General features: G+C 42.2%; 1 protein-coding gene across 1 annotated transcript in view; it reads right to left on the minus strand.

The window, feature by feature from the left end:
* Nucleotides 1-27,181, minus strand: part of tmtc2a (transmembrane O-mannosyltransferase targeting cadherins 2a) — a 101,604-nt gene that overhangs the window by 51,479 nt on the left and 22,944 nt on the right. Inside the window, exon 2 of the mRNA XM_050036658.1 lies at nucleotides 1,978-2,599. Within this exon, the coding sequence (XP_049892615.1) occupies nucleotides 1,978-2,599 (622 nt within the window). The remainder of the gene's footprint in view (nucleotides 1-1,977; nucleotides 2,600-27,181) is intronic.

A 27,181-nucleotide genomic window follows, 5' to 3' on the forward strand; every position in this document is an offset into this window, starting at 1 on the left:
CTGCTCGCTGTGCGCTTGGCGAAGAGGCAGACACAGGCTGTAAAATGACGTATGCGGTCCGGTCGGTCTCAAAAAAAAAAAAAAAAAAAAAAAAAAAAAACCGGTTCAAGACGGAGTACCGAACCGAATTGGTATTACCGAGAACCGACCCAACCCTAATGGCCAGACCCTAAATCTTTCTAGATTTGGGTCTGGATTTCCAGGTTAGGAGTCTGGTGGATTTGACGAAAACACAGATGGTAAACTGAAGCTTTCATTGGTTGGCCTATTGGAGTGGGCGATCTGATGGAAAAGTAAAGTGATGCAAATATGACTCTCAATATGACTACACTTAAACCGTTACTGTTTTTTTTTAGGTGCCTAAAATACATTCTACAGCAGTACACTGCTTAGCTTCTGTGTCAGTACTCCTGTCTGCTTCTCCAAACTGGGGGCGTGCCGACTGACATTCACTGTAGGTAATACACTGATTAATAATAAGTACCTCACACTTCAAAAAATCCAAACTATCCCTTCGAGAAGTGCAAAAGAAGTCCCATTTTCTTTTGCAATCTACCATCCCTCTCTTCATTGTCTCTGATTTGCAGTCACGATTAAACATTTGTCTGCTTCATCATCTACAAAAGACTTCCATCCTTCTTCCTGCTGCATGGGTACACTAACATGATTTAGCAGCTTTTAATAAACGACTGGGTACAATTTGAAAGACAGGTGTTGTTTTGCATCTGTGCTCAGGCCTAACAGTCGAGAAAGAACACACACACACACACAGGCGTGAGTCACTCCTGCCAGAAAGCGAGAAGAAAAAACATCATAACTCCCTCCCTCTCCCCTCTCTGATCTCTGTGCGCCGCTCACCGCAGGCCCTCTAATAACAGTTGTGGGTTATCATTCCGCCAGAAACGACTACTGGAGAAGCTGCCCCACAGGTACGGTAAAGCCGCACACACTCGGAGGCAGAGCATGTTTTCATTCTGAGCCTCGCTGTGTAAATAAGACGGTCACACACAAGTTTGTAATGTACTGCAGTTTGTATATACCAGAAAGTTCCATAGGACATTTGTGATGTACTATACAAGGTTACATCACAACCTTTGCAACAAACAGAGGTATTTATAGATGTTTCCTCAAGAAGAAACAACTATAAAAAGACTCCCAGGCACACACACGCACCACACAGAGCCAGACTGTCCTTGCTCGGTAAACCCAAGGGGACTTTTTATTACGCTAGTTATGCATTTTACGAGGGCCATCATGTTGGCTAAGGAGCAGTTTCCCTAATCAAATGTAGAGTGCCTGTGAGAGGAGCTTTTCCAGTCAAACACTGATCCCCATAATCAGATGAGTCACTGCGTCAAGGTTGTCTTCCTCGGATAACTTGGGTTTGAAGGGGAAAATGGAGCCCTGCAGTTTGTTCTTTTCCTGCAGTGTGTGTCCGTATGTTTGGAGTCCTTACCTGACAAGTGGAACAAATCATTTACCAGAGTAGGACGTGTTATTGTTTTCCTGCACATACCTTTTGTCACTTTGAATTGGGAGAAAAAACAACTCGCCCCGAAAATAGCTTTTCCTGTGCAACTGCTCTCTTTCCCGAAACGCATACAAACACACATAATGAGGCTGAGATCCTAATCTAAATTTCCTTGCATTAATGTGTATCTGTTTACTGCAGCAAACTGAAGTAGCGAGGAAGTGGAAAACTTCCCTTGTGCATATAGTTTCTTCCTGTTTAGCAGATGACAAATGAGAATAGCTTACTTTTCATGCACCAACTGTGCGGTTTGCACCGGCAAACAGCTTTCCTAATTACACCCCTAATGAAAAGCAAACAGCATGCACACACAAAACTTAATCCACCATACAGGAACCATTAACAGCTGGCTGGATGAGGTATGCCTCTGAGGGAAGGAAGAGGAAACTGGCGGAGACGCCAAGAGCCCCTGAACACACCGGCCCCTGTGGCATGCATTCATTTACCTTTCCTAGCAGGAGGAGAAGCGCCTGGCGAAACCGGAGCCTCTGGAACACAAAGAGGTCGTACACAGCCGACACAGCCAGCACCGTCACCCCCTGCTCCTTCCACAGCATACTGGCTGCTGCGCACCACAGGCTGCCCAGCATCCAGGCCCAGCACCGGGTGACAGAGCCGCTGCCGCTGCCGCATCGCCTGGTCTGAAAAGTCCCACGTGGGTCCCTGCGAAGCCCGCAGTGTCTCACGTAGCAGAGAAGAGACAGCAAAAAAAACAATGCAGCGCCAACGTCCGCCCTCCCGACCACACCGGCGACTGCTTCAGTGTGAACTGGGTGAGAAGCAAAGAGAAGTCCAGCCAGAAGGCTCCACAGGCCTCCGCCAAGGAGCGGGCGACTGAAGGCCGTGAAGAGGGCGGTGACCAGCCCATGCAGCACCACGTTCAGCAGGTGGTAGCCCCAGGGACGCAGGCCATGCAGGGTGTAGTTGAGGCGGAAGGAGAGGGTGCAGAGTGGGCGGTAGGACTTGTGGCTGCCGCTGTGGGTGAGCAGGGTGCCCCAGAAGTCGTCGTACAGGATGTTGGTCCACGGAGTCTCAGGAAGGAGGTCCTGGTTGGTCTTGATGGCTCGGCTAAAAAGAGAAGAAGAAATACAATTTTAAGTCGTCTTGTGATCTATTGGTAATACAGCTGTTAAAAAATAGATAGCAAGCAGCTTTAGGTTTTATAAAAAGAATTATATATAGCTGATGTGGCAATTGCAACATTCATTCATTCATTTTCTATAACCACTTATTCTGTTAAGGGTCGCAGGGGGCTGGAGCCTATGTGTTTAACTATGTGTTTATCTCCTCAGTTTTTATACACTAAAGTGTTTTATAAGTTGTTACTTTCATGTCGTGTCTGTTCTATTATTTAATTATTCACACCTATTGTATTTAGAGTCACCAATTAACCTGCATGTCTTTGGACTGTGGGAGGAAGCCGTAGTACCCAGAGGAAACCCACGCTGACACAGGGAGAACATGCAAACTCCACACGGAAGGGCTCCCCCACCTCAGGGTTCGAACCAGAAACCTGGTTGCTGTGAGGCAACAATGCTAACCACTACACCATCACATCACAATTCCAACAATTAATGCAAATTCAACCAATCCTACATCCCACATTTACCAACAAAAATTACTGCTACAGGCCGTGCAAGGCCTTTCCTGATGGTCTCAATGACAGCGGGTGTAAACTGTTTTGCACCCTTTGCAGTGTTTTGGTGGACATGGACGTACGACATGGATTGACGAACACTTTTCTACAAAACACCCACAGAGTGGCTAAAATGCATGGACAACACACAAGAAAATCACCACAACAGAGGCTGTTACATCCAGATCTATTGTTTAAGTGCTGGGAAAATCACAGCGAGTTAGACTAAATGTGCATGTTAGCGCTAACATTAAATTGCAAACTCAAAATAGTGCATTTTTTTGCTTACTTGAACAATCTAATTACGACTTTTAATGAATTAATGAATGAATTAATTAATCGTAACTAATTTTTCACATGCTCTCACAATTTCATTGCTAAACTAGAATTGTGTGACGTTTGTGCCAAATTTGGAGAAATCCCTCAAGGTGATCGAGATATATCTTGCTCAAACAAGGTCACAGGGACCTTGACCTTTGACCACCAAATTCTGATCAGTTCATCGTTGTGTTCAAGAGGACGTTTGTGCCAAATTTGAAGAAATGCCTAGGCATTCCTGAGATATCGCATTCAAGAGAATAAGGACAGATGGACAACCTGAAAACATAACACCTCCAATCACAGACGTCGCCCGCACTGCAGCATAAAAAAAAAAAAAAAAACACCTAAAAATGTTGCAACATCCATTCCAATTTTTGAGAAAAGCTAACTTGAAATGAGGCTTTTCAGGCTGCAACAATTCCCCAAATAATGGTGGAGGGGCTGCTTATATACTGAAACTAAGCATTTTAACATGTGAGTATGAATAAATCATTAATTTTCAAAAATCTGAAAACCGTACGAACAGCACGGCCTCGTATGGAATAATATGTTTTCCATGTTGCTGACGATCCAGTCATAAGTGAAATCTAATAGACAAATGCAGCGAGGACACCAAATGTAATAAACAGGCCACAGAGTGTGTGATTAAATACCCAGACGAGTCTCTCCCTCACACACAGCATGTACATATGTCACAGACACACACACGTACACACAGGTGGTTTCACACCCCCAAGGCTGCTGTGGAGTCTCATAATTAGCGGATCATTACTGAGGACACGAGCTGCATTCGTGTACACTCACAGACTGCAACAAATGAGGTTCACCGCAGGGATTAAGAGTGATGAATGGCAGCTACAACAACTCGTAGGCAAATGGGAGAATCCCCCACAAGACATTAAGTATTACTTAAAAAAAAAGATTCTTGAAGCTTTGCAGCCTGCTGGAAAAAAAAATAGAAATGCTACATCACAAAACAAAGAAAGTGGCTCCACAATCAGATTGAAAGAAGAAAATAGTAATTTGATGCAAAAAGTTCATGAAACCACAATCAGCTGCAGACAATACCACCTACCGAGTACCAAGCTCACTCCAGTACTGCAGCAAACAAAGGAAATCTTTTTTCAAATCACCTTATCGTGAAAACCCATCCTCTAAGGAAAACACAACACCGGGCCTCATACTGTATTTGCATGTTGCAATATGAAAACATATGGTTATGTGAGAGTGAATGTCACAGGCCATGTCTACACAAAACGGAGAGTTTTAGGCACAGACTGTTTAAAATAATGGACATAGCTACTTGGAATTTCAGCGGTCACCATCTTGTTTTTTTAAAAGCCAGAAGTGACCATATTTGGGAGAGAGGCTGGAGCTGTGGAGCAGTGAGGGGTGGAACTGACTGAGAAGCTGAGGACACTAACAGCAGTCAGTCTGTCACTCATTAATTATGTGTAAATTCAAAGCCTTAATGAAATGCACGCTGCTAAGTTACATAAAAATGCTGTTAAATTGCACATTTTTAATATGGGAGTTTATTGAAGCCAGCCTCTAGTGGCCATTCAAAGAACTGCAGTTTTTTTGACAGTACGGCTTTGGTTTCATTTTTTGCTGCTTGGTTTTAGGTCAGTAATTCATAATTCATACTTTCTGAAAACACCTTGTAAGGTACAGATTTTTCAAAATTCAGGTTACTTTGTGTCCATGTGGTAAAACGGAGTGTTTAGGTGTCATTTTTGCACCCTAGTGTGGACGGAGACATTGTGTCAACAAATCCTCATACAATGGTACTTATGAAATCCAACAAATAAGCGCCCCACAAATGATGTTAAAAGTTGTACGTAAAGTTATGTAGGTTAGGTTTAGGGTTCTTTCACACCTGCCCTGTTTGGTTTGGTTCAATCCAACTCAAGTTTGTTTGCCCCCTAAGTGCGGTTTGTTTGGGCAGGTGTGAACACAGCAATTACACTCAGGTGTGCACCAAAACAATCGGGCTGAGACCTTCTTGAAGAGGTGGTCTGGTTACAAACGAACTCTGGTGTGGTTCGTTTGTGGTGAGAACGTGATCCGACCTGGATCTGAACCAACTGCAGTCACATGACACATTGTTTGGGTTAAACATGAGCATGTTACAGTCCTGGAGGATTATTAATGTGCACCTCCTCCTGTACTGCCTTAATATGCACATTCAGCACATCCAATGCATCAAAACATTGTTTTCTAGTTGGAGCCGCGCCTCGTTTTCAAACTGTATGGTTTGACTAAAATGAACAATGACAGCAATATAGTCCACGATGAGCAGCGCTAAAATCAACCTGCGTAGTTGTCCCTCCATTGTGACGTTAGAAAGTGTCACATTTATCTTGCAAGTGTACTCTTCTTCAATGTTTTGTTTACTTCCTGGATTTTTCCCACATGGAAATTCTGACCAATCAAGAGCAGCTTTCTCACACAAGGCATTTGATCTGGTCCGCTTGTAAATGCTGCCGTGAGAACACAAACCAACTCTCGGCAATTATACAACTTTTTAACAAAATGAGTCCCTGATTCGGGCCAAAACAAGACAACTCTAGGTCTGAAAGCACCCTAAAATCACAGGACATGGACACTGGTCTCCTGGGGGCAGTCCTCTGTTTGTTTGACCGATCCACCACCTCAACCTGCCTCTGTTCGCTGATTTTCAGCCTTTATACTACTTCCTTTTTTACCCCCATTTGCACATTGCTTACATGATTGCAGCTTTTCCGGATCACAGGGATTATATATGAATTACTGGTTTATGATTATGTGGGTTATATAGGTATTGTGGTGCACTACTTTTCGTAGGTGTGAGAACAGCCTGATTTTGTAAAACAAAGGCTGTGTGGACAGATTTTTGTTTTGTTTTTAAACTAAGAGAAAAAATATCCATTCTCAAAACTCTGTATACATGTAGACAGGGCCATAAACTCTGTGTTTCCAAGATTTGATCACGTTGACCTTAATGGCAATCGTCTTTTCTCAGGGTTTGATTACGACCAGCGCTGTTTCTGTGCTTGTGCATGGCGCAGCAGAGAGGGAAAAGGACAGCGACAGGGGGGCCAGCCGAGGACTTCCTTTGTCTAGAGATTGTAACTTAGTGCTGAGTGCATAAAGAAGAGGGAGGGAGAGATCGGGGCTGCCAGCCTGTGCTGAGAGCAGGCAAGGTAAAAGGGAAAGACTGACAATGAGGGTAAAATGAATCCGGAGTCAAAGCGAGAATTGCTCAATGTGTTAATCCTAATTGAAGTGTTTTTTTCCTTTGACGGCCCTGTCATCGCGTGAGCTGTAGTAAATTCCTCAATTTCCCAGGATTGTTCTCAGTCAGGGGAAGGCAAGTGTGTGTTTCTCAGGCTCTCAGTTGCAACAAACCAAAGTGAAACTCTCCCTTGTCCGATATTTCTGAGGGCTCGGAGCATTACATCATCCAGTTTACAAACCTCTTTTGTTTTTTACTGTAGATCTACAGCGAGCTATTATTTATAAAACGTTTTACAGTCCCAGTACAGTGCGGAGAATGACATGATGGCGAGAAGACTCGGAGCGCTGAACATATGTTGGAATGTAATGATTATCAGCATTGAAAGTTTTATGAATGCTGTGTTTACAATAGTGTCCTGAGAGACTACAGCAGTTTCACATTACATCGACTTCATCCTCAAAATTCACATAAAAGATTTTGATTCATTACAGAAAGAGAATAAATAACATGTGAACCCAAATCTGCCTCTGTGGCCATGTTTTTCCATTCGCTTAGCACACTATCAAACCCAAACATGGCTAGATTCACCCTCACCCGGCTCCCTTGTGTCCCCTGGCATGCCTTGGATCTCAATACTCTCTGGTGATAAATAATTTAAATATTCAAATCAGCGCCAACCACTCATCTCCCTCCCCACTCCCTGCCCGCCACTGGGGGATGAAAAGAAAGCACTGGCCATGAGGGTTTGGGAATGGGTTGAAAGTACCGGTCTGTGCCTGGAAAGGCTCAAGGAATAAATAGCTACATGCAAGGTGTCCGTCTTTGTGTTCGCACATGTGCGTGTGACAGCAGAGCCTTCCGCTGACGGCTTCATTGAGACGTGTCGCTGCAGCGGTGCAGATAGAGTGGTCTCCCGTAGTGATTGCTCTTACAGAGGGGGGTCTTTTGTATTCAGCCACCGTATGTGGGGCAGGCAGGCAGGCAGGCTGCGGGGCACTCTATTCACAATCCTCAAAGTACAGGACGGGTTGGGTCCTTTCAATTTTCTTCTTCTATTTTGTGGGGGGAGGTGAGATTGGAAGGATTTCCACCGGGGGCTGAAAAGAGACATTTTTTTTAGGGGTCCATTTGTAATAGGGTGAGGTCTTCTTTCACCTGTCCACTGCTCTTAGTGGAGAGAAAATTGGCTGTCTTTCAGTGTTTGGGTATGTGTCTTTTCAATATGCAAATTAGGCACTCCACCGCCTCCCCAGCAGTGATCTCACCACCACTGATTTGCTTTTTCATGTACTGTGGCTGCTTACAGGCATGGACTTGGGTCTCTTTTAGGGACAGTACGCAAATATACATTGAAATTTGCAAAAAAAAAATAAGGGACTGACATTTCCTGTACACTGATTAGATGACTTTATGTAAAAGCCATTATTCGTTATAATACTCCATCAGCCGCAAAGGAGATGAAGACAAATGGAGGAAGAGGGTTTTTTTTTTCAAAGATCACTCCATGATTTAGTATGGGTGTATGGAAGGAATGGAAATCACTGTATCTCTAAAACATACAGCTGAGGTGGAGCAGCCATAAAAAGCTCCCGCTTCAAATGTTTTCGCCCATTAACTGGCTGTTATCAGTTGTCATCGGGAGCATAAATCTGCGGCACCTCCTGTATTTGCATTTGTTGTTAAGCTGTACTAATTGTGACAGGAGCAATAAAGGAAGTCAAGAGACGTGGTATAACGAGCGACAAAATCTGCATAGGAAGGTGGTCAGGGTGGACGGGTGGGTCAAACAAACACAGGACTTTCACCCAGAATAAAGTTTGTGTTTGTTTTGGCTCCCAGGTTTATTCTAACTTTCGTACAAAAAGTCAACTTGCATCACATATGTATCATACTTAAATATATATTATGCAGAATTTTCCTGAAAGACTATGGAAAGATTCACACAGAAGTAATCCCTCTCAACCATCACTTATGACCCACTAGAAGTGTGTAGTGGTATATTTTTTTAGCAAAGAGTCTACCCTCTGCCTGTATTTTCTTATTTTCTTCTTATTTTCTGTGTTCAGGGTGTTTATGGGTGTTTACCCCCACAGCGATCAGGTGAGGTCGGCACTTTATAAAAAGGTAGCGGCCAGGTGCCAGACCATAAGCAGCAGGTATCTGAGAGACACGGTGCCGAAAAAACACAAATGAAACGGCAATTGAGAGTTAATCTGTGGCTGACTTTTGCTTACTGGCAACAATCCTGCATTGTATACCATTAACTTACATAACATATGTAACACAAGTTAACCTGCATACCTAATGGTTAGGTAACAAACACCTGTTTTAACCCAAGCCATGACTTATTCCTAAACCTAAACCAAACTGCGACCGTTTCACATTAACCACGTGTTTAAAACATACAAGGATGTGTCGGAAAGGCACCTTCTGGTCTTAGGGTAAGTTTATCCTTTACTATAATGAAAGTGATAACAATTTATGACAGCCATTTAATGGACTGACAATATTCAAAAGTGGTGATAAAAAAGTTGAAGCACCCTAATCTGTCAGAATACTCTTTAATTATATGTTTACATGTGTTACATGTGTACAGGGGGATTAAATGAACAGTCTTTGACTAAGCCCTCCTCAGTGCACAACAGTCATGTAACTTAAGGGTTTCGACCTGTCACCAACAAGTACTGAAAATCTTCTTAATATTAAAAGGTGTTCTGTGGAGTTTTCCAGTACACAAAGTTATGTTTATCTTTGTCGCTTCTAAGGCCGCCCCCTAATGGTCAACCAAATGTTGGTCGACCAGAACGGTCATTAGTCGGGAAGATTTCATTAGTGGCTTAGTTGCAGGACAAAAAAAGAGTGGAACTCTCTAAATAAATCAAAACCTATATGATTTAGCACAATCATTACTGCTTTGCCGACAGCGTCATTAACAGGCGGCTCGCTCAGTGTGTGACGTGCACTTGTAGATAAAATATAGGCCTATATTAATGAAGGTTCATTAGTACGGTTTTGTATTTCTCTGTAATGTAGCACAGTGTTAACAATGTTACTGATACTATTCTTTCTCACACCTTCAACTCAAACCATCGTGTTGCCCCGCCCAAAATATATCATTTAATAATTACATTAATATCGTAAACATGCAGGCGACTAGTCGACTAATGACCCTCAATGAGGACTACTGGTCGACAAGGAAAAAAATTGCGTAAATACAGCTTCTAGTGGTCAAAAATGCCACGTGGTACGTTTTTTTAAATTAGATAAATTAGACGAGAAGATTCATAAAGCTTTATACAGGTTATGTGTATATGTACAGCTCCTATCCACACACAAGCACACCCATTTACACATATGAACATAAAGCACTGTAAGCTCCACGGGCGATTCTAAACAGCTATCTCTTACCATTATAAATAATTATTATGGAAATTCAATCAGGCTGCATTTAACAAAAATGGCTTGTTTCTGTAACTGCGTCCTTGTAAAGTTCAGTTTACAGATTTCAGATGACAGACACACACCACAGTGCATTACTCTCCCTCCCACTCTGCGGTCTGACTCAATAAACCTACCTTTAGTTTAAATGTTTTTGTGCGCCCTATTAAAAGAACAACAATATTAACTGCGTTTGCAAAACACCGCACTTGAGTCTGTTTTAAATATTTGGGCTCTCATCCAGCCTGTCTGTCCGCAGCGTGCGCACCAGCCGGCCCGCTCCGCTCTAATAAACATCTGCAGTATAAACTGCCATCACTTAACGTAATCAGGACTGGCTGAATTACAACCTTTTGTAGCAGAGTGCATCCTCTTGCTCCCTGATGGCATTAATGAGATGGATTAGCCAATCATCCTGAAAACAGCACTGTTAATGGACACTGGGCTGGACATTATTTAATGCATATCATCACCTCTTTGTTCATTTTCCTCTTTTTATTTTCCGTTTGTGAATATTATGTCTTTATTTCTAGCCACCCACTTCCCCACCGCCATCCACTCTTTTATCTTTATTTCTAGTCTTTATGAATTCAATATTATCCATCTTATTCCCCCGCCTTGTCACCATTACCTTCTTCCTTTCTGCTCCTTTATCCTTTTTATCTTTAGACTCTCCCTTATTAATGTAACTCATGTGAACTGGTCTGCCTCCGAGCCCCTTTTCAGTGCCCGTCATCTGGCCAAGATCTATTAAATTTCCATCTCCTTACTGAGCAATCTGAGCGCTAATTAAGCACACAGGCCAAGAGCTGCGGCAGACAGGCCTATTCACACAATGCTAATCTTGGGCGCACCGCTGAAGTAAACACACCACTGATGCTGCCGGCTTTGTGCGGGAGTTACGGGAACGCAGATGATTAAGACTCTGCAAGAAGAGAAATCCTCCGTACTGAAGGGACAAAACAAATCCATATCACAGCAGCACAGTGGGAAATGTGTTGAGGTGGAGCCACTAAAGAAGAGTACGCTTACAGGGCTGCCACCTTTATAAACAAGCTAAATCTGCCCGGATCAGCATGTATTTACATCTAATTTGTCCTTAAATGGTGAAGAGAAACAAGAGTCACAGAGGACTTCTCAAAAACAGAGTTAAAGGGCCATGCACCTTAACTGCAACACCCCAAGACTGACTCCAGTAGGGAACATTTTAATATGTCCTCATACAACAGTTCATATGACATCTTACAAATTAGCGCCCTTTTTGGTTAGGCTATGTTTAGGAAAAGAATCATGGTTGGGCTACTTCTATGGCATCGTCACGTTATGTTTAATCCTTAACATGACATTACCACGTGACAACATCGCAATGTGACATTTGTCTTAAAATAAATCGACGTTGACTATTGAGCCCCGTTTCCACCGTGCAGTACCATGTAAAGTTGTGGATGGTACCAATGGAACCGTTCAGTACCGTCCCCATTTTTGGTCCCCTTTCTGTTGGGGTACCTAGCACACAGATCTGGTACTAAAACGTGGAGCTGTGAACACTGCATTCTGTTGAGTGGTCAAGTGCTAGAGGGAGCAGTGAGTGACAACAACCCCGCCCGCTTTTAAGAGTACTGTTTGTGGTGGAAACATTAGCGTCTAGGTACCATGTCTGAAGGGTTACTTCTGGTTCCAAAGGTACCATACAGGAAGTTTTGGTGGAAACGGGGCTTTGGTTTCACGTGGTACAAGAACAGCATCAACATCTCCTGGGTCAAAGTCCTTGGTTTGTTTGACCTAATCATTCACCCTAAATACCTCCCTACGCGGACTCTGTGGCTCATTATGCTATATGTAACCTGACTTCCTACTTTGCTCCCATCTATGGGCAAAGTCACACAAGACTGCAATCCAAAATTAACACCAGCAAATACTCGCCTTCTGTTCACTTTCATTTAATGCGAGCAAAGAGGTGAATAAAACAACTGGTACTTTGACCGGTAAAGTCGCAGCCTCAACCAGTGAGGGAGGTATTGTTGCTGTGTTTAACCAGATGATACTGCATGATATTGGTAAAGAAAAATACAAACTGCCCCATATGAGAGAATCTGCAGTATTAATTAGCAAGCTAACTAATACTGGCTAACAAGCTAGCTTTCTGTGTGACACACCCGTAGTAAGTATTGTCTGAGCATGATGATGATGGTCACTCACCAGCATTCGCTCATGTGTGACCATGCCACTGAGGACAGCCTGCAGTGCATAGGTCACATGATTACAGCCTATTGGCTCACAATAATGTGGGTTATGTACAGATTATATTGCATTACTTTTCATAGATATAAATATGACCAGTGACTTTATTGTGTAAGAAGCCTGAGTTTTTCCTATGTTTTTCTTGTTCCCTTGTTCATTTGTATGTGGGTAGGACAGTTTCTATTTAAATTCAATGTTGGAAGTAATGGTGTTGAGCACTCGTGACGAAGGTCCAGTCAGATTGAAACGTTAGTGTTAACAAATAAATTGTGAAGCTGAGCGAGAGCAGTGTGAGAAATCTTGGGGGGTTAACATGTAGTTAAGTTTAGGCACAAAAACAACAGGTTACATTTGGGAAAAGATCATGTTTTGGCTTAAAATACCCGCTTTTGGTGGAATAGTCCAAGCTGGAAATGCTGTGATGTCTCTTTGAATGACAACAGATTTTGTGGCACTACCTCACAGGAACAGTTTTCCATGAGTGCCGGCCATCGGCTGGATAACCAGACATTAAAACATTTCCAGCCGACTACTTTCATACCGCTTCAAGTCACGCCACTGTCACTTTTTAGATGTTGGTCGTTTTGAACTGTATCTTTGAACCAGATGGGAATTTTGAGTCATTCGACATCTGAACCTTAAGTTATGACAGAAAAAAGCTTAGTTAACGTCAGCGGCAGCTGGTCTCACATGCAACAGTTTGGTCAGATAGACTTCATCGGTCATTGACTACTCTTCCACTCTTTAGTGTAGCAGCAAGCTGGCCTTACTTTTAGTCTAATCTATCTATCTATCTATCTATCTATCTATCTATCTATCTATCTACCTCCCTCCCTACCTACCCATCTACCTACCTATGTGTCAAACCCACCTATCTACCTACTGTTCTACCTACCTACCTACCTATGTATCAATCTACCCACCTACCTACCTACCTACCTACCTATGTATCTACCTACCTACCTATGTATCAATCTACCCACCTACCTACCTACCTATCTATCTACCCACCTACCTACCTACCTACCTATGTATCAATCTAACTACCTACCTACCTAACTACCTACCTATGTATCAAACCCACCTACCTACCTACCTATGTATCAATCTACCTACCTACCTACCTACCTACCTATGTATCAAACCCACCTACCTACCTACCGTTCTACCTACCTACCTACCTACCTATGTATCTATCTACCTACCTACTTATGTATCAATCTACCTACCTATCTACCTATGTATCTATCTATCTACCTACCTATCTACCTATGTATCTATCTACCTATGTATCAAACCCACCTACCTACCTACCTATGTATCAATCTACCTATCTACCTACCTACCGTTCTACCTACCGTTCTACCTACCTATGTATCTATCTACCTACCTACTTATGTATCAATCTACCTACCTATCTACCTATGTATCTATCTACCTACCTATGTATCTATCTACCCACCTACCTACCTACCTACCTACCTACCTACCTATGTATCAATCTAACTACCTACCTACGTATCAATCTACCTACCTACCTATGTATCAAACCCACCTACCTACCTACCTATCTATGTATCAAACCCACCTACTTACCTATCGTTCTACCTACCTACCTATGTATCTATCTACCTACCTACTTATGTATCAATCTACTTACCTATCTACCTATGTATCTATCTATCTACCTACCTACCTACTTATGTATCAATCTACCCACCTACCTACCTATGTATCAATCTATCTACCTACCTACCTACTTATGTATCAATCTACCTACCTACCTACCTACCTACTTATGTATCAATCTACCTACCTACCTACCTACCTACCTACCTACCTACCTACCTATGTATCAAACCCACCTACCTACCTACCGTTCTACCTACCTACCTACCTATGTATCTATCTACCTACCTACTTATGTATCAATCTACCTACCTACCTACCTACCTACCTACCTACCTATCTATGTATCAATCTACCCACTTACCTATCTACCTATGTATCTATCTATCTACCTACCTACCTACCTACTTATGTATCAATCTACCTACCTACCTACCTACCTATGTATCAAAGCCACCTATCTACCTACCGTTCCACCTATGTATCTATCTACCTACCTACCTATGTATCTACCTACCTACCTACCTACCTACCTATGTATCACCCACCTACCTTTCTAACTACCTACCTTCCTTCCTACCTTTCTATCGACCTACCTATCTATCTACGTGAAAGCATCAGCTATGCTTCCATTGACTCGTCCTGATTAAATCATGAACAAATGTTTGATCATTTTCTGACATTGATTTCAAACATCAAGTTTTTCTGACCTCTCAAACCGATTTGCATTTCAAGAGTAAGCTCTCATCGCATCCGTTACCAATTATTGATTTCACTGTCATCGTTTCAATGCCCTCTCACGAGCACCAACAGGGGGATAAAGGCCAGTGAATTAAAGAGAGCTGGAGCGAGTGCATGTGTGGGTGGGTGTCAGGGTCCAGATCACCTCTGTGTTAATCCAGTTCTAACAGGATTAGAAAGTGATCATAGAGTGCACAGAGTTTCTGAGACATGCACGGGGGTCGTGGGTCAGCGGCTAATCTGATTTACAGGCTGTGTGTATGTGCACACACACACACAAACACACACACACACACACACACACACACACATGTATGACACAATATGTAATCTATATGAAGCGGTGTCCTAATTCTATGTGGAGTTGGAAGGAAAACAATGTTCATGGCTTTGTTCCCAGCCAACGCCACAGCTGGTTGGGGATAAAAATCCCATAAATTTCAGCTCAATGGTCACTGCAGTGGGGAGCCCATTGTACTGCACCACATGAGGCAACTGAACACGTGGAGATGGTGATCTGATCTTTTTTTCTTTTTTATAAATCCTAGAAGTACCAACCCATCCATCACAGTGCAAGGTTGAACGATCATGCGTAAAGCCGTTACGCTCTCTGGCTGGCCCTGAGTGATTCATTCATTGGCTGATTATCAGCTGCTATAATCCTGCCAGTATGTGGCCACTGCACGATGGCAGGCAATGAGGAGACGGTGATGAAGATGAAAGAGTAAGATGAGCTCTGGCTCTATGATTCCTCACCAATATTCTTTCAGCCTTAATAAAGACAGCCTTATATAAATTTCATCTCCTCACTAAATGCTGCAGACGCACGATACATAAAGATGTTTATCAAATATTTCCTTTTTTTATCAACTCTGTTTAGTTTGTATATCTGTAGGCTGACAGGGTCAGGAAGTGAGCATTAAGGGTGTGTTCAAACATCATACGTCAGCGACACCACTGGCAGAACAATACCCCGGCAGAGAAGTGGCACCGCTGCTTTCCCACACTCCGTCCCACGCCAAACTGGCACGAAAATGGGAGGAGAGGAAAAATGCATAAATGTCCAGATAGCATTCATAAAACTCTGTCGCACTGCCAGTGGCCTAGTTGTGAGAGATTTATGCCCAGCCGTGCACAGGCTCTTCCCTTTTCTGGTGCCTGAGACGGAATTTGACATTAATTTGACAGATTTTATGCCCAGCTCACATGCAATTATTTGTTTCTTTCCATCATTTGCAATGTGTGAACAGTGATAAACTGCTGCTGGATGCTGTTCAACAGAGCTGGGCACTGATGGCATGAAAAAAAAGAAGGATCTGGCAAGATTTTCATCTTTTTTTAAATATATGTATTACTGAAAATAAACCTGAGACACAGAGGATGAAATGTACTTTGTATTCAAGGCACTAACCTACATTTTATCTCTCTGCTCAGTTCACTGGATCTATCTTTTCATTGATTAAAAATAGCCCATCCTGCAGCTCCCAGCATTTTTCCCTAGAGAGCAGAATAACCAGTCAGAAGTTTGTTGGAATAAAAGGCCACTTAAACGACTTATTTTTAACTCTTTAAACACACAGAGTTGTGTGAAAGCACAGAGAACTACAACAGTAGATGGTGTATTTTCTTCTTAACAGCAGCAGCAAAAGCCGGATTTAACTTCTGCATTGAATCCACGCTGTACCTATGATGTAGCCTATGCCGTAGCCTGACATGCAATTCCCCAGAAATGCATCTATGTGTCATGGCGACGCAGATCTCCTGTTTATTTTAGTAAACCAAAACCCATGTTGCACAACAGAAACTGAGCTTTTATTGACTTCAATTTCACAATAACAATAAATTGTGAAGACAATAAAGCCTCCACAAAAAAGCCTTTTAAGTCTTGTGTGTGATTTATCCTGTCTTCATATGAGTAGAGGAAAAGTCTGCTTGCCACTAACCTAATTTATTCAATGTAAAATGCCATAGGCTTCTGCTAATAATGTTAGCATGTTGTGTATGTGGGGAAAATATGTTTAATATATAACAGTTTTTTTTGTCTGTGAACCTTGTGAGTTGTGATGGAGCAGAAATTTGTAATGTTAGCTTGGTTAAATGTTGCTTTTGTTCCTGGCTTCATATTACAAGAGGAAAACTCCGCTAGCCACTGAGCTAATTCATGCAATGTAAAATGCCATAGGCTTATGCTAATAATGTTAGCATGTTGTATTTATGGGGAAACGTGTCTGAAATGAGACAGTTGTTTTGTCGGTGAACGTTGTGAGTTGTAATGAAGCCAAATGTTGTAACGTTACCTTTGTTAAATGTTGCTGTTGTTCCAGGTTTCAAATGAGTAGAGGAAAACTCCGCTAGCCACTAAGCTAATTTATTCAATGTAAAATGTCATAGGCTTGTGCTAATAATGATAGCATGTTATGTATATGGGGAAAATGTGTTTAATATAAGACAGCTGTTTTGTCTGTGAACCTCATGAGTCATAATGGGGCTTAAATTTGTAGCGTTAGCTTGGTCAAATGTTGCTGTTGTTCCTGGCGTGATATGAGAAGGGGAGAATTCTGCTAGCCATTAAGCTAATTTATGCAATGTAAAATGCCCTAGAGTTAGGCTAATAATGTTAGCATGTTGTATTTATGGGGAAACTATGGGGAAATGTTGTGAGTTGTAATGAATGAAAATGAATGAAAATGTTGCTGTTGTTTCTGGTGTCATTTGAGAAAAAAACTCTGATAGCCTCTAGGCTAATTTATGGAATGTAAAATCTCAAAGGCTTCTGCTAATAACATTAGCATGTTGTATATGTGGGAAAAACATGTCTAATATGAGACGGTTGTTTTGTCTGGGAATTTCGTGTCTTATAATGGAGCTGAAGTTTGTGACGTTACCTTGGTTAAATGTTGCTTTTGTTCCTGGCTTCATATGAGAAGGTGAGAACTGCGCTAGCCATTAAGCTAAATTATGCAATGTAAAATGTCTTAGGGTTATGCTAATAACGTTAGCATGTTGTATATGTGGGAAAACATGTCCAAAGACTGTTGATAAACCGTAACAACCCACTTTAGATTAATTTCCTCTACGTGTCACGTGGACTTCATCACTGCCCCGCCCCTTTAGCAGTGAGATTAGCAGCAGTGGAGTCTATTTATTCCAGTGAGAAAAGTTAACATGTACAGATTATTGCCCCATAGTTGCTGAAGTATACCGGACCTATTTTTCAGAAGCACTGACGTGATCTTGCACTCTGTTGACATCAGTTATTAATCTAGCAGATAGAAACGAGCAGCAAAGCAAGGAAAAGACATAAAATTTGTAATGTATACGGTGTTGTATTGTTTTGAATGTGCCAGCAAGAGAAGACCACGCCCACTTCGGAGACCGGAAGTGTATACCAGAGATATTGGATAAAGGAGATACCCCACCGTAGGCTTATCCAATGTTAAGAAAACGGTTACTCTCCCTGTCTCCTAAGTGGGCGTGGTTAGCTCTCCCTCCAATCAGAGCCTGTTCTCCCTCAAGAGAACTTGTTTTCTGAGACGGACAGGGCTCAAACAAAGTTAATTTTCTCTTGATCTGTGCGGATGAAAAATGCAGCTTTAGTGTCAGAATATTGGGAAGATGTGTGGCTTGTGGAAAACGAACCCAGTATTTATTTTAGTGACTATAGGGCAAAAGAATTGACCATAAATTGTGATCACGTTCATTTTACTCATTGACGACAATACATTCAGAGCTGCCGCAAGTCTCCTACGGGGGCGTGGTGCTAACGTCACTGAATCAGGAAGTGAGCTGAGTGGGGTATCTCGCTTTATCCAATATCTCTGTGTATACCATTTCATACCATCGGTGCAGCTTGTAACGTGGGATCTTTTGTTGTAGATTATCTTTGACGTGTCTAGCAAAACAAGTTTTTCTCTGTGAACCATGCAAGTTATAACAGAGCCAAATTTGTACTTGTGTTTAATATTGTCGTTACTGTGCCATGTTTTATGTACACAAGTATAAATGCTGACAACGTAATAAGCCTCACACAGCAAAGGGTTAATATCTGCAGTTATTTCATTTGTTGCTCACAGATCCAAAAGGCAAAACAACATTTTTCAACTTGATCAACGACTGAGTATAATTACAAACACAGTCATGCTCCCCAAACATCAATATCTGGCCAACTAACTAAAATAACTATTCATGAATTTAATTGCTGTGATCAAACGAACACACTTCTGGGTAGTTACTCCTCATCACAGAAGTCCAGCTGTTTTAGCTTCATCAACGAGCCCAACAGTCAACTCGTACCTGATTAAGATAAAGTCTCCTCTACATCCTCCGTCTGTCCCAGCAGCCAATCAGGAGAAACAGATTTCTTCCGGGCTCTCTCGGCTTCAAAGAGGCTGAAATGGTCTGAACTGAGCGTCAGGAAGTTGGCTGTCTCTCTTGTGTCAGGCCAAGGACTCGCTTTCAAGTCCCCTGTGAAGCCGGTTTCCTGATTAGCAGAACAACTAACTCCAAATAGGCCAGGGTCAACTCATTGTGCTTAACGTGAATGAAACAGACCATGACTTGAAAATATGTACTGATTGATGAATAAATAATATGAATGGCCCGTTTTTGTGAGTATCAAACATTATCTCAGCCACAAGTTCTTGTTTTAAGGAAATGAGTCTGAAAAAAGTATCAGCTGAGAGCCAGTTGGAAGCCAGGCCGGTCTGTAAATGGGAAGTGGTGACGCACAGTGTTAGACCTTGAATATATAATGACTGTTGACTCACATCTCTGGACTGAAATATCACGACTGCCTCAAATAGGTACTGTAGATCTAAAAATTGGGCATGGTTCAACTTCTGTGAAAATTGGACAGCATTTCCATAATGGCTGCCATGTTTTCCCCAGTTTTAAAATCTACAGCAAAAACTCACAGCATGGTCCTTCCTCATTCTGAACCTCAACAAGGAGTCTTTCCTTGACAATAAGGACAGTGTTAAGGAATCGGCCCATAAGCAGAATCAATAATACCATTAACATTTGTACACTTGTGCAAGGATAGTTACACATTTTGGAAGATATACTTATTTGCTTTCTTGGCAGAAATTAGACGTGAAGATGGATACCACTCTCATGTCTGCTCATTAAGTATGAAACTAGAGCCAGGAGGCGATTAGCTTATCTTAAAAAGGCTGGGCACAGCTACCGTAGCTCTGTCCAAAGTTCACAAATAAGCCTAACAACACCTCTAATGCTCTCAAAGTAACACATTAGAGCCTGTTTGTTTAATCCGCACACAAACAGAAATGGAAAAACAAACCGGTAACTCTTTGCCAAGAAATACTGCTACTAGTCTTTATGCTAAGCTAAGCTAACCATCTCCTGGCTCTGGCTCTATACTTAACGCACAGACATGAAACTGGTATCCATGTAATTGGTGGACTCTCTCATGGAGTACAACAGCAAAAGGGGAGAAGCAAGGCGGGAGACTTTATAGATGGGGTACACCCAAAGGTGAATGTAGGGGTACAGAAACTGAGTATCAGACATTCGACATATTGATCACTATTGAAGCAGATTCATCAATAATAAAAATACTTGTTAGTTGCAGCCCTAATAAGCAGCTCAATACTGTGTCTGATGAACTGATATTAAACCTGGTTTAATACCCACAGCGTGGGAGCATGTCTACTGTCATTACAGTATACGCTACATTTCTTAATTCACTAAATTTCCAACGGATAGAAATTATGAAGCCAATCATTGAGAGTGCGACTCCTGCATCAGTTTTTCAGCAGATTGATTGCAGAGTCTTTATCTCCATCTAAGTGATTGATTGATCACTTCACATTAGCCGGTCGCACAAAATAGAGGCGATCCAACAACAACGCCACCACTGCCACCTCAGCTAGAAACGAGTCCGAGCCCACCGCAGCATCCCCTGAGTGATGGTGTCAATAAAAGGCTGTGATGAATCCTCTGCCCACACCAGGGGGAAGGCTATGGGAAATCAATGGCTAATAAAACTAAATGCTCTGCTCTCCCCAGGGCATAAATACATCAGACGCAGTGAGAGGAAAGACCGGGCTGGGATTTGAGAGGGGTCAAAACTCAAGCCTTAAAAAAAGCTGTGGGATTAATTGAGATTTTATATGATGAACAAGAGGGGTCTTTGTTACTGTTTGTCCTTGCAGAACAGCAGCTCGTTGGAGCAAGCTTCCAACTAGACCTGCCATGTACTTCTGCTATAAAAAAGCAATATGCATGTGAATGCAATCAAACTGAAAAACACTTGAGACTGAGTTCAAGTCAGTTCAACAGCAAATAACTGTTTAACACCTCCTGAAAACCCCAAAGACCACCAAGAACGTCTTTGGAAAAATGTCTCCCTTGCACATTAAGATAGAAGCTCTTAATGTGAAATTCATGGGTGTTTAAAAAGAAAAAGTCTCACCCAATAAAGAAGCCATATGCCTACAGTATGGTACGGTGCCCAACAGCATTCACACTGAGAAACACCTTTGCATGAGCCAACATCCAGGAGCACTGGATGCTGAGAGTTTTACAGGGCTTCTAAAATCCCTGGCTTCCCCATTCTCACCCAGCTCTTATCAGCGTAACAGTCGCCAACTTTAACACCCTCCATTCAGCCATCCATCCTTCCAACGAGTAAACCAGCATGCTACAAGAAAACAAATGAGCAGCCAATCAGTCTGTCCAAACTCTGCATCCAGCGTGGTCTCGACAGTTGATTACAGTGTCTGACTGTGGACGGGTAATTAGGGTGGCCTGCCTGCGTCGCCTGCATCCGCAGTGATAAATGTGACGCTTGATTAAAAACGGATTGAGCGCTGTTCTCTGACTTTGCCAAACAATGCATAAATCACAGCTGTGTGTGTGTGTGCACGCTGATGATATGATTTAAAATGCCAGACAGATGTTGCCGTATCTGAGCTCGCTGCTGCAGATTCGACATTGTTGCATCTACTGGAATTTATGCTAAATTATGCTGTTATGCTGGGGTTTTCATTTTCTGCTTTTACTATCTGTAATGTGCAAAAAAAGAGCAACAGGGTTGTTACTATTCATTCAAAATTCCAACGACAATGGAAAAAAATCAATATTCAATCTGTAATTAACTGTTTAGCTTTCTCTGAATAATGGACACCCAACAGTTTACTCTAGAGAGACAGGAAATTGAAATTTTCTGAACACAATCAGTGAAATTTAGCATTTTTAAAGCCGAGTATGTATTTATTGTCACACTGCAACTATTCGGCTATAGGGTGAAGATTCATCCAGGTCATGGTAGTCGTAAGTGCTAATATCATAGGCAACTGGACTTGCTTGCATTTCCTGAAGACGTTTCGTCACTCATCCAAGCTTCTTCAGTTCTAAATGACTGGTAGAAAGTTGGTTTCGTACCAGTCATTTAGAACTGAAGAAGCTTTGCCTACTAGCACTTACGACAACTATTCAGCTATTTACGCCCATCTATATAACGCATCATTATGGACCCCTCTACATGCTGTGATTGGCTAGTCCTCGTCACGTTGCCGTGTCACGGTTGGGAGCAGTTCGGCAAGCACAGGACTTTTGCACAGGAGACTGAGGTTTGAGTCATGTGAGTCTGCACTAATTATTAGTTTTTCGGGGTGTCACATTCTGGTCGGTTGGTCGACATGCTCTTGTCCGTCCAAATGCACATTGGTCGAACAGTCCCTGGTGTTACCTTAGTAAGGCCATGTGTCCACCAAAGTGTTTCTTATCCTAGCTGAAAGCCGCAGTTGTTGTTCAGCGCTTGTATTTGTCCTCTGTGATGGTTGGTCTTTGTGGTGTTTGTCCGGCCCCTACTCCACTGTAATTGCACGGCTGGTGACAGTGATAAGCGCTGCATTTTACCCAAAGTTAAACATTTTTCAACTCTCATTTTCAATCATAAAAATGGATAAATAATAGCAGAAGACATTTAGTGTCGGATTTTACTGAGTCTCCAAAAAGACACTGCGGTTCAAGGCTGGATTACAAAGCTTCTGAGAGGGATACGATCGAACCAGAGCCTTCGCTGAAGCAGGTTTATTGAGTAAATTTAAAGGAAAAGTTGAAAGGCCATACGATGCACATTTAGTTAATGAAATGTCACAGTTTTACAGTTGAGATTGTAAGAGTAACTCAAGGCTTGCAACGATTAAAATGCAAAAATAAAATGTAAAAATTTAGTTGTTATTAATTTCTATAGAACTTATAGCCGCATGTGGCTCTGGAGCCACAAGTTGCCTACCCCTGGTATAGTCCGTAGCTGCGTCACCCTATATTAAAAATGGACGCTCACTAGTTTACTTTATGCTGAGCAGTATATTTATGAGATTTTGGACGCTTGAATATCATCATCATTTTGATGAGGTGTGCACCAAATGCAATAAAAAAAGGACCGGAATTTTGGCACCTATAAAACGGCATGGACAGTACTTTTTGTTACATTATGGATTTTTTTAAGGGCACTGCTTGAATTTCACAATCAGAAATCGGATATTTCAAACACTGCCATAGTTTAGGATTGATAGATTAATTCTCATTCCTCTTAGATAATTGATTAATAAGCTTTAGTGATATTTTATAAGAAAAAAAGAGTCTAATCTGTCTAATTTTAGATTCTTAAATGTGAATATTTTCTGGTTTCTTTACTACTCTATGACAATACAGTGAATATTTTTGAGTTGTGGATAAAACAAGTCTACGGACATCATCTTGGGCTTTGGGAAACGCTGACCAGTCCAAGTCCAGTTGCCTACGATAAAGCACTTACGATTACCATGACCTGGATGACTAAGAGTCTTCACCAACAATTTTCTGACACTTTATAAACCAAACAACTAATCAATTAATCAAGAAAATAATCTACAGATTAATTGACAATGAAATAAACCATTCGATCCAGCCATATTTAGGACTAAGCTATGGTTTGAATTGAATCAAACTAATTACTTTGTTCCTGTCCAAATATTCTGCTGAGGTTACAATCACACCTCCAGCGCTTTGACTACTTCACTATCACCAGCACACGATCACGTTTTTTAGCACCAGGTAAAACTCCTATTCCCTTTTCCCTCACCTCCTTAATTCATTCTACCTTCTGCTTTTACAATCAATTCCACTGGCCTAGTTCCAGAGAAGCTGCGGGTGCTGGCACAGTGACCTATAAAAACGTGCACACCTCCAGCCACCTTCACTCATCATTATGGAAGCCCCCACTTCTTCCACACTTGAATTAAAATGGGCGACTTGAGCACTGAGCACAAATACGTTTTTTTTTTTTCTCCACGGGGAATAGGATGAATGTTGATGGGTCCTGAGGAGCCACGGTTCAGAAAGGACAGCCAATGTTCTCGACTCACTTTTCACTTCAGTCCAGCTGTGTAATTTGCGTGCNAGCACTGAGCACAAATACGTTTTTTTTTTTCTCCACGGGGAATAGGATGAATGTTGATGGGTCCTGAGGAGCCACGGCTCAGAAAGGACAGCCAATGTTCTCGACTCACTTTTCACTTCAGTCCAGCTGTGTAATTTGCGTGCACACGTTTTCCAATTTACTCACTTGCAGAGCACCAGGTGTGGACGCACAGCAACAACAATACCCATCAATACCCTCTTGAGGATGCTGCAGGCCCAGTATATTTACTGGAACACTATGGCCAGCCTTGGCAATGTCCAGCTGGGTCTTTTGCCCCTTGCCAAGAAAAAAAAAGTTTCTTTGTAGCAAAAAATCTGAGCATCAGACCCTGAAGTGCTGAACTTTGTCTTCCCCTGACACTTGCTCCGCTATAAAGTAGCACACAGGAATAAATAAAAAAGTACATTTGCTGCAGGCTAATGAAATGTCTGTATTGTGTGGTACACGCCTGCTCCCTGGAGACCAAACTTCTGCTCAAACTTCGGCGTTCCTTTGAGAAACCGGATCATATTTGATCCGCTGTGGCGATTATAATGAGGACAACTTTAATTGCTGATGACAAATCACGGAGCCAGTGGAGGATCTGAGTGGTGCGGCGCTGCCAAGGGAGCAGCTGGAGAAACAAAGCAGCATTCTGTTTCTGCTCGAAAGCCTTCTGTCTCTGATTAGAAAAAAAAAAACACTTTAATGCTCCACCAGAATTGGTTTGTAATCTGATCAGAAATTAAAAAAATGCAGCTATTCTGAGAATGTCGAGGATTTGTGCCTTTATGTTGTATGTAAAGAATGGATATAAGTACAGAAAACAAAACATCCTGCAGAGTCACATTCTGGAGCAGCGAGGCGTCTCTCTGCTTTGACAGCTTTCAGTGGTCAGATTCACATGCAACGTCCGTAATGGCCAAGTATGCTGCACTAACAGGCCGTACAGCACTGTATCCAATCCAGAATAGGGCCTTCTTTCTTCTGCCGTGACCAGTTGTCACATTCCAGCATTAACCAGAGAGAAACGGTAGCTATAGAGGGGTACCACGGGGGCCAACCCAAACCAAATCTGTCTTCTTTTCAAGGATCTGTGCTAATTATCTCAGACCTTTTCAAATTCTGATCTGTGATCTGTTGAACACGGCTGGTACAACGAAACCATTTGCCTGAACTCCACTCTCACATTGGAACCAATGAAGTCAAACCCCATCCATTTGACCCTCAACCTAGGACAAAGCAAAAGTTGGCCAAAGTCTTTCAAAGGTACTTTAACTCAAGCCACGTTTTGACTCAGCTCTGAAAACACCCACGAATTCCATCAATGGTCCAAAGGCAAGCGCAAATAACAGCGTATGAATTATGAGACCAACAGAATCCAGTGCAATAATAAAATATGTCAGATGCAAATTCCCTGCAGGAGGTTTAATATAATCCAAGTTTGTCAAACTATCAGCAGGCCTTCCAAAATATATGGCCCTGTTTAAAATGCTGCAGGAAACTCCATTATGAAACCATAAAACGCATCGTATAACATCATAAAAGCACTATATTCCCCTCTGAGATGGACTGGAGGGACAAGCAGACATGATGTCATGCTGCAACTTCATGACATCTGTATGGAAGACTGGGTTACAAGTGATTGTAGCCAAGTTGTTCATTTTGTTATTCAATATATACACATAAATCACAGCTATAGACAGCACCGATGGAAAGAACACTTCCCCCTCATTTCCACATTTAAGGAGGACTGGCATGGCTTAAAGGAAAAGTTCAACAGCCAGTTAGCTTAGCTTAGCATAGACTGGAAACTGTGGGGAACAGCTAGCCTGGCTCTGTCTGAAGGGAACAAAATCAGACTCCTAGAACATCTCAAGCTCACTAGTCAACATTTTATACACTTTGTTTAATCTGTACAAAAACTGAAGTGTAAAAACGTCAAGAAATAGTCCAGTACAAAATCCTGAAGCCCCATTTGCCTGAAAAATGATCCACTGGACTAAAAGTCCTTTGTCCTATAAACAAACACCAATGCAGTTAGACAGCCCAATCAGCAGAAAACATTGTATATTTCTGTATCCCACAGATACCTAACATTTGTCAACAGTGCTATGGTGTATGTGTGGTTACGTTTAGGCACAAAAACCACTTGGTTACAGTTGGGAAAAGACTGTGTTTTGGCTTAAAATGCCCAGGTGTGGTGTCACAAAAGTCGCTGGAAAAGCTGGGACTAGTTGGTGAAAAACACATGGGTTCAGTGGCACAAACGCTGCAAAGAAATGTCATGAAGGGTTGCCAAAAACACCTGGGATCTGTGGCTCAAACACCACTGGGAAACACGGCAAAGGGTCGGTAAAAACATCCAGGTTCGGTGGCTCAAATACCTCTGGTAAATGCAGGGAAAGGTCAGTAAAAACATCAGGGCTTGGAGTCTCAATCACCACTGGGAAATACTGGAAAGGTTTGGAAAAAACAGTGGGGATCGGTGGCTCAAACGCCCCTGGGAAATGGCATGAAGGGTCAGTAAAAACACCCAGGATGGGTGGGTCAAACGGCGCTTGGAAATGTAGTGAAGGATCAGTAAACACCTCAGATCAGTGGCTCAAACGCCCCTGAGTAACAGCACAAAGGGTCAGTAAAAACACCCTGGAACTGTGGCTCAAACACCCCTGGAAAAACTGCAAACGTTCAGTAAAACACCTGGGATTGGTGGCTCAAACACCACTGGGAAAACTGCAAACGTTCAGTAAAACACCTGGGATTGGTGGCTCAAACACCGCTGGGAAAGGCTGCAAAGGTTCGGTAAAAACAGTGGTAATCGGTGGTTCAAACGCCCCTGGGAAACAGCACAAAGGGTCAGTAAAAACACCCTGGAACTGTGGCTCCAACACGATTTTGAAACGCAGCAAAGGTCTGGGAAAAACACCAGGGATTGGTGGCTTGAATGCCACTGGGAGACAGCATGAAAGATCAGTGAGAACATGAAGGATTGGTGGCTCAAACACCACAAAT

Source organism: Epinephelus moara, chromosome 23 (genome assembly GCF_006386435.1).
Source record: "Epinephelus moara isolate mb chromosome 23, YSFRI_EMoa_1.0, whole genome shotgun sequence".
NCBI classification, from domain to species: Eukaryota; Metazoa; Chordata; class Actinopteri; order Perciformes; family Serranidae; genus Epinephelus; species Epinephelus moara.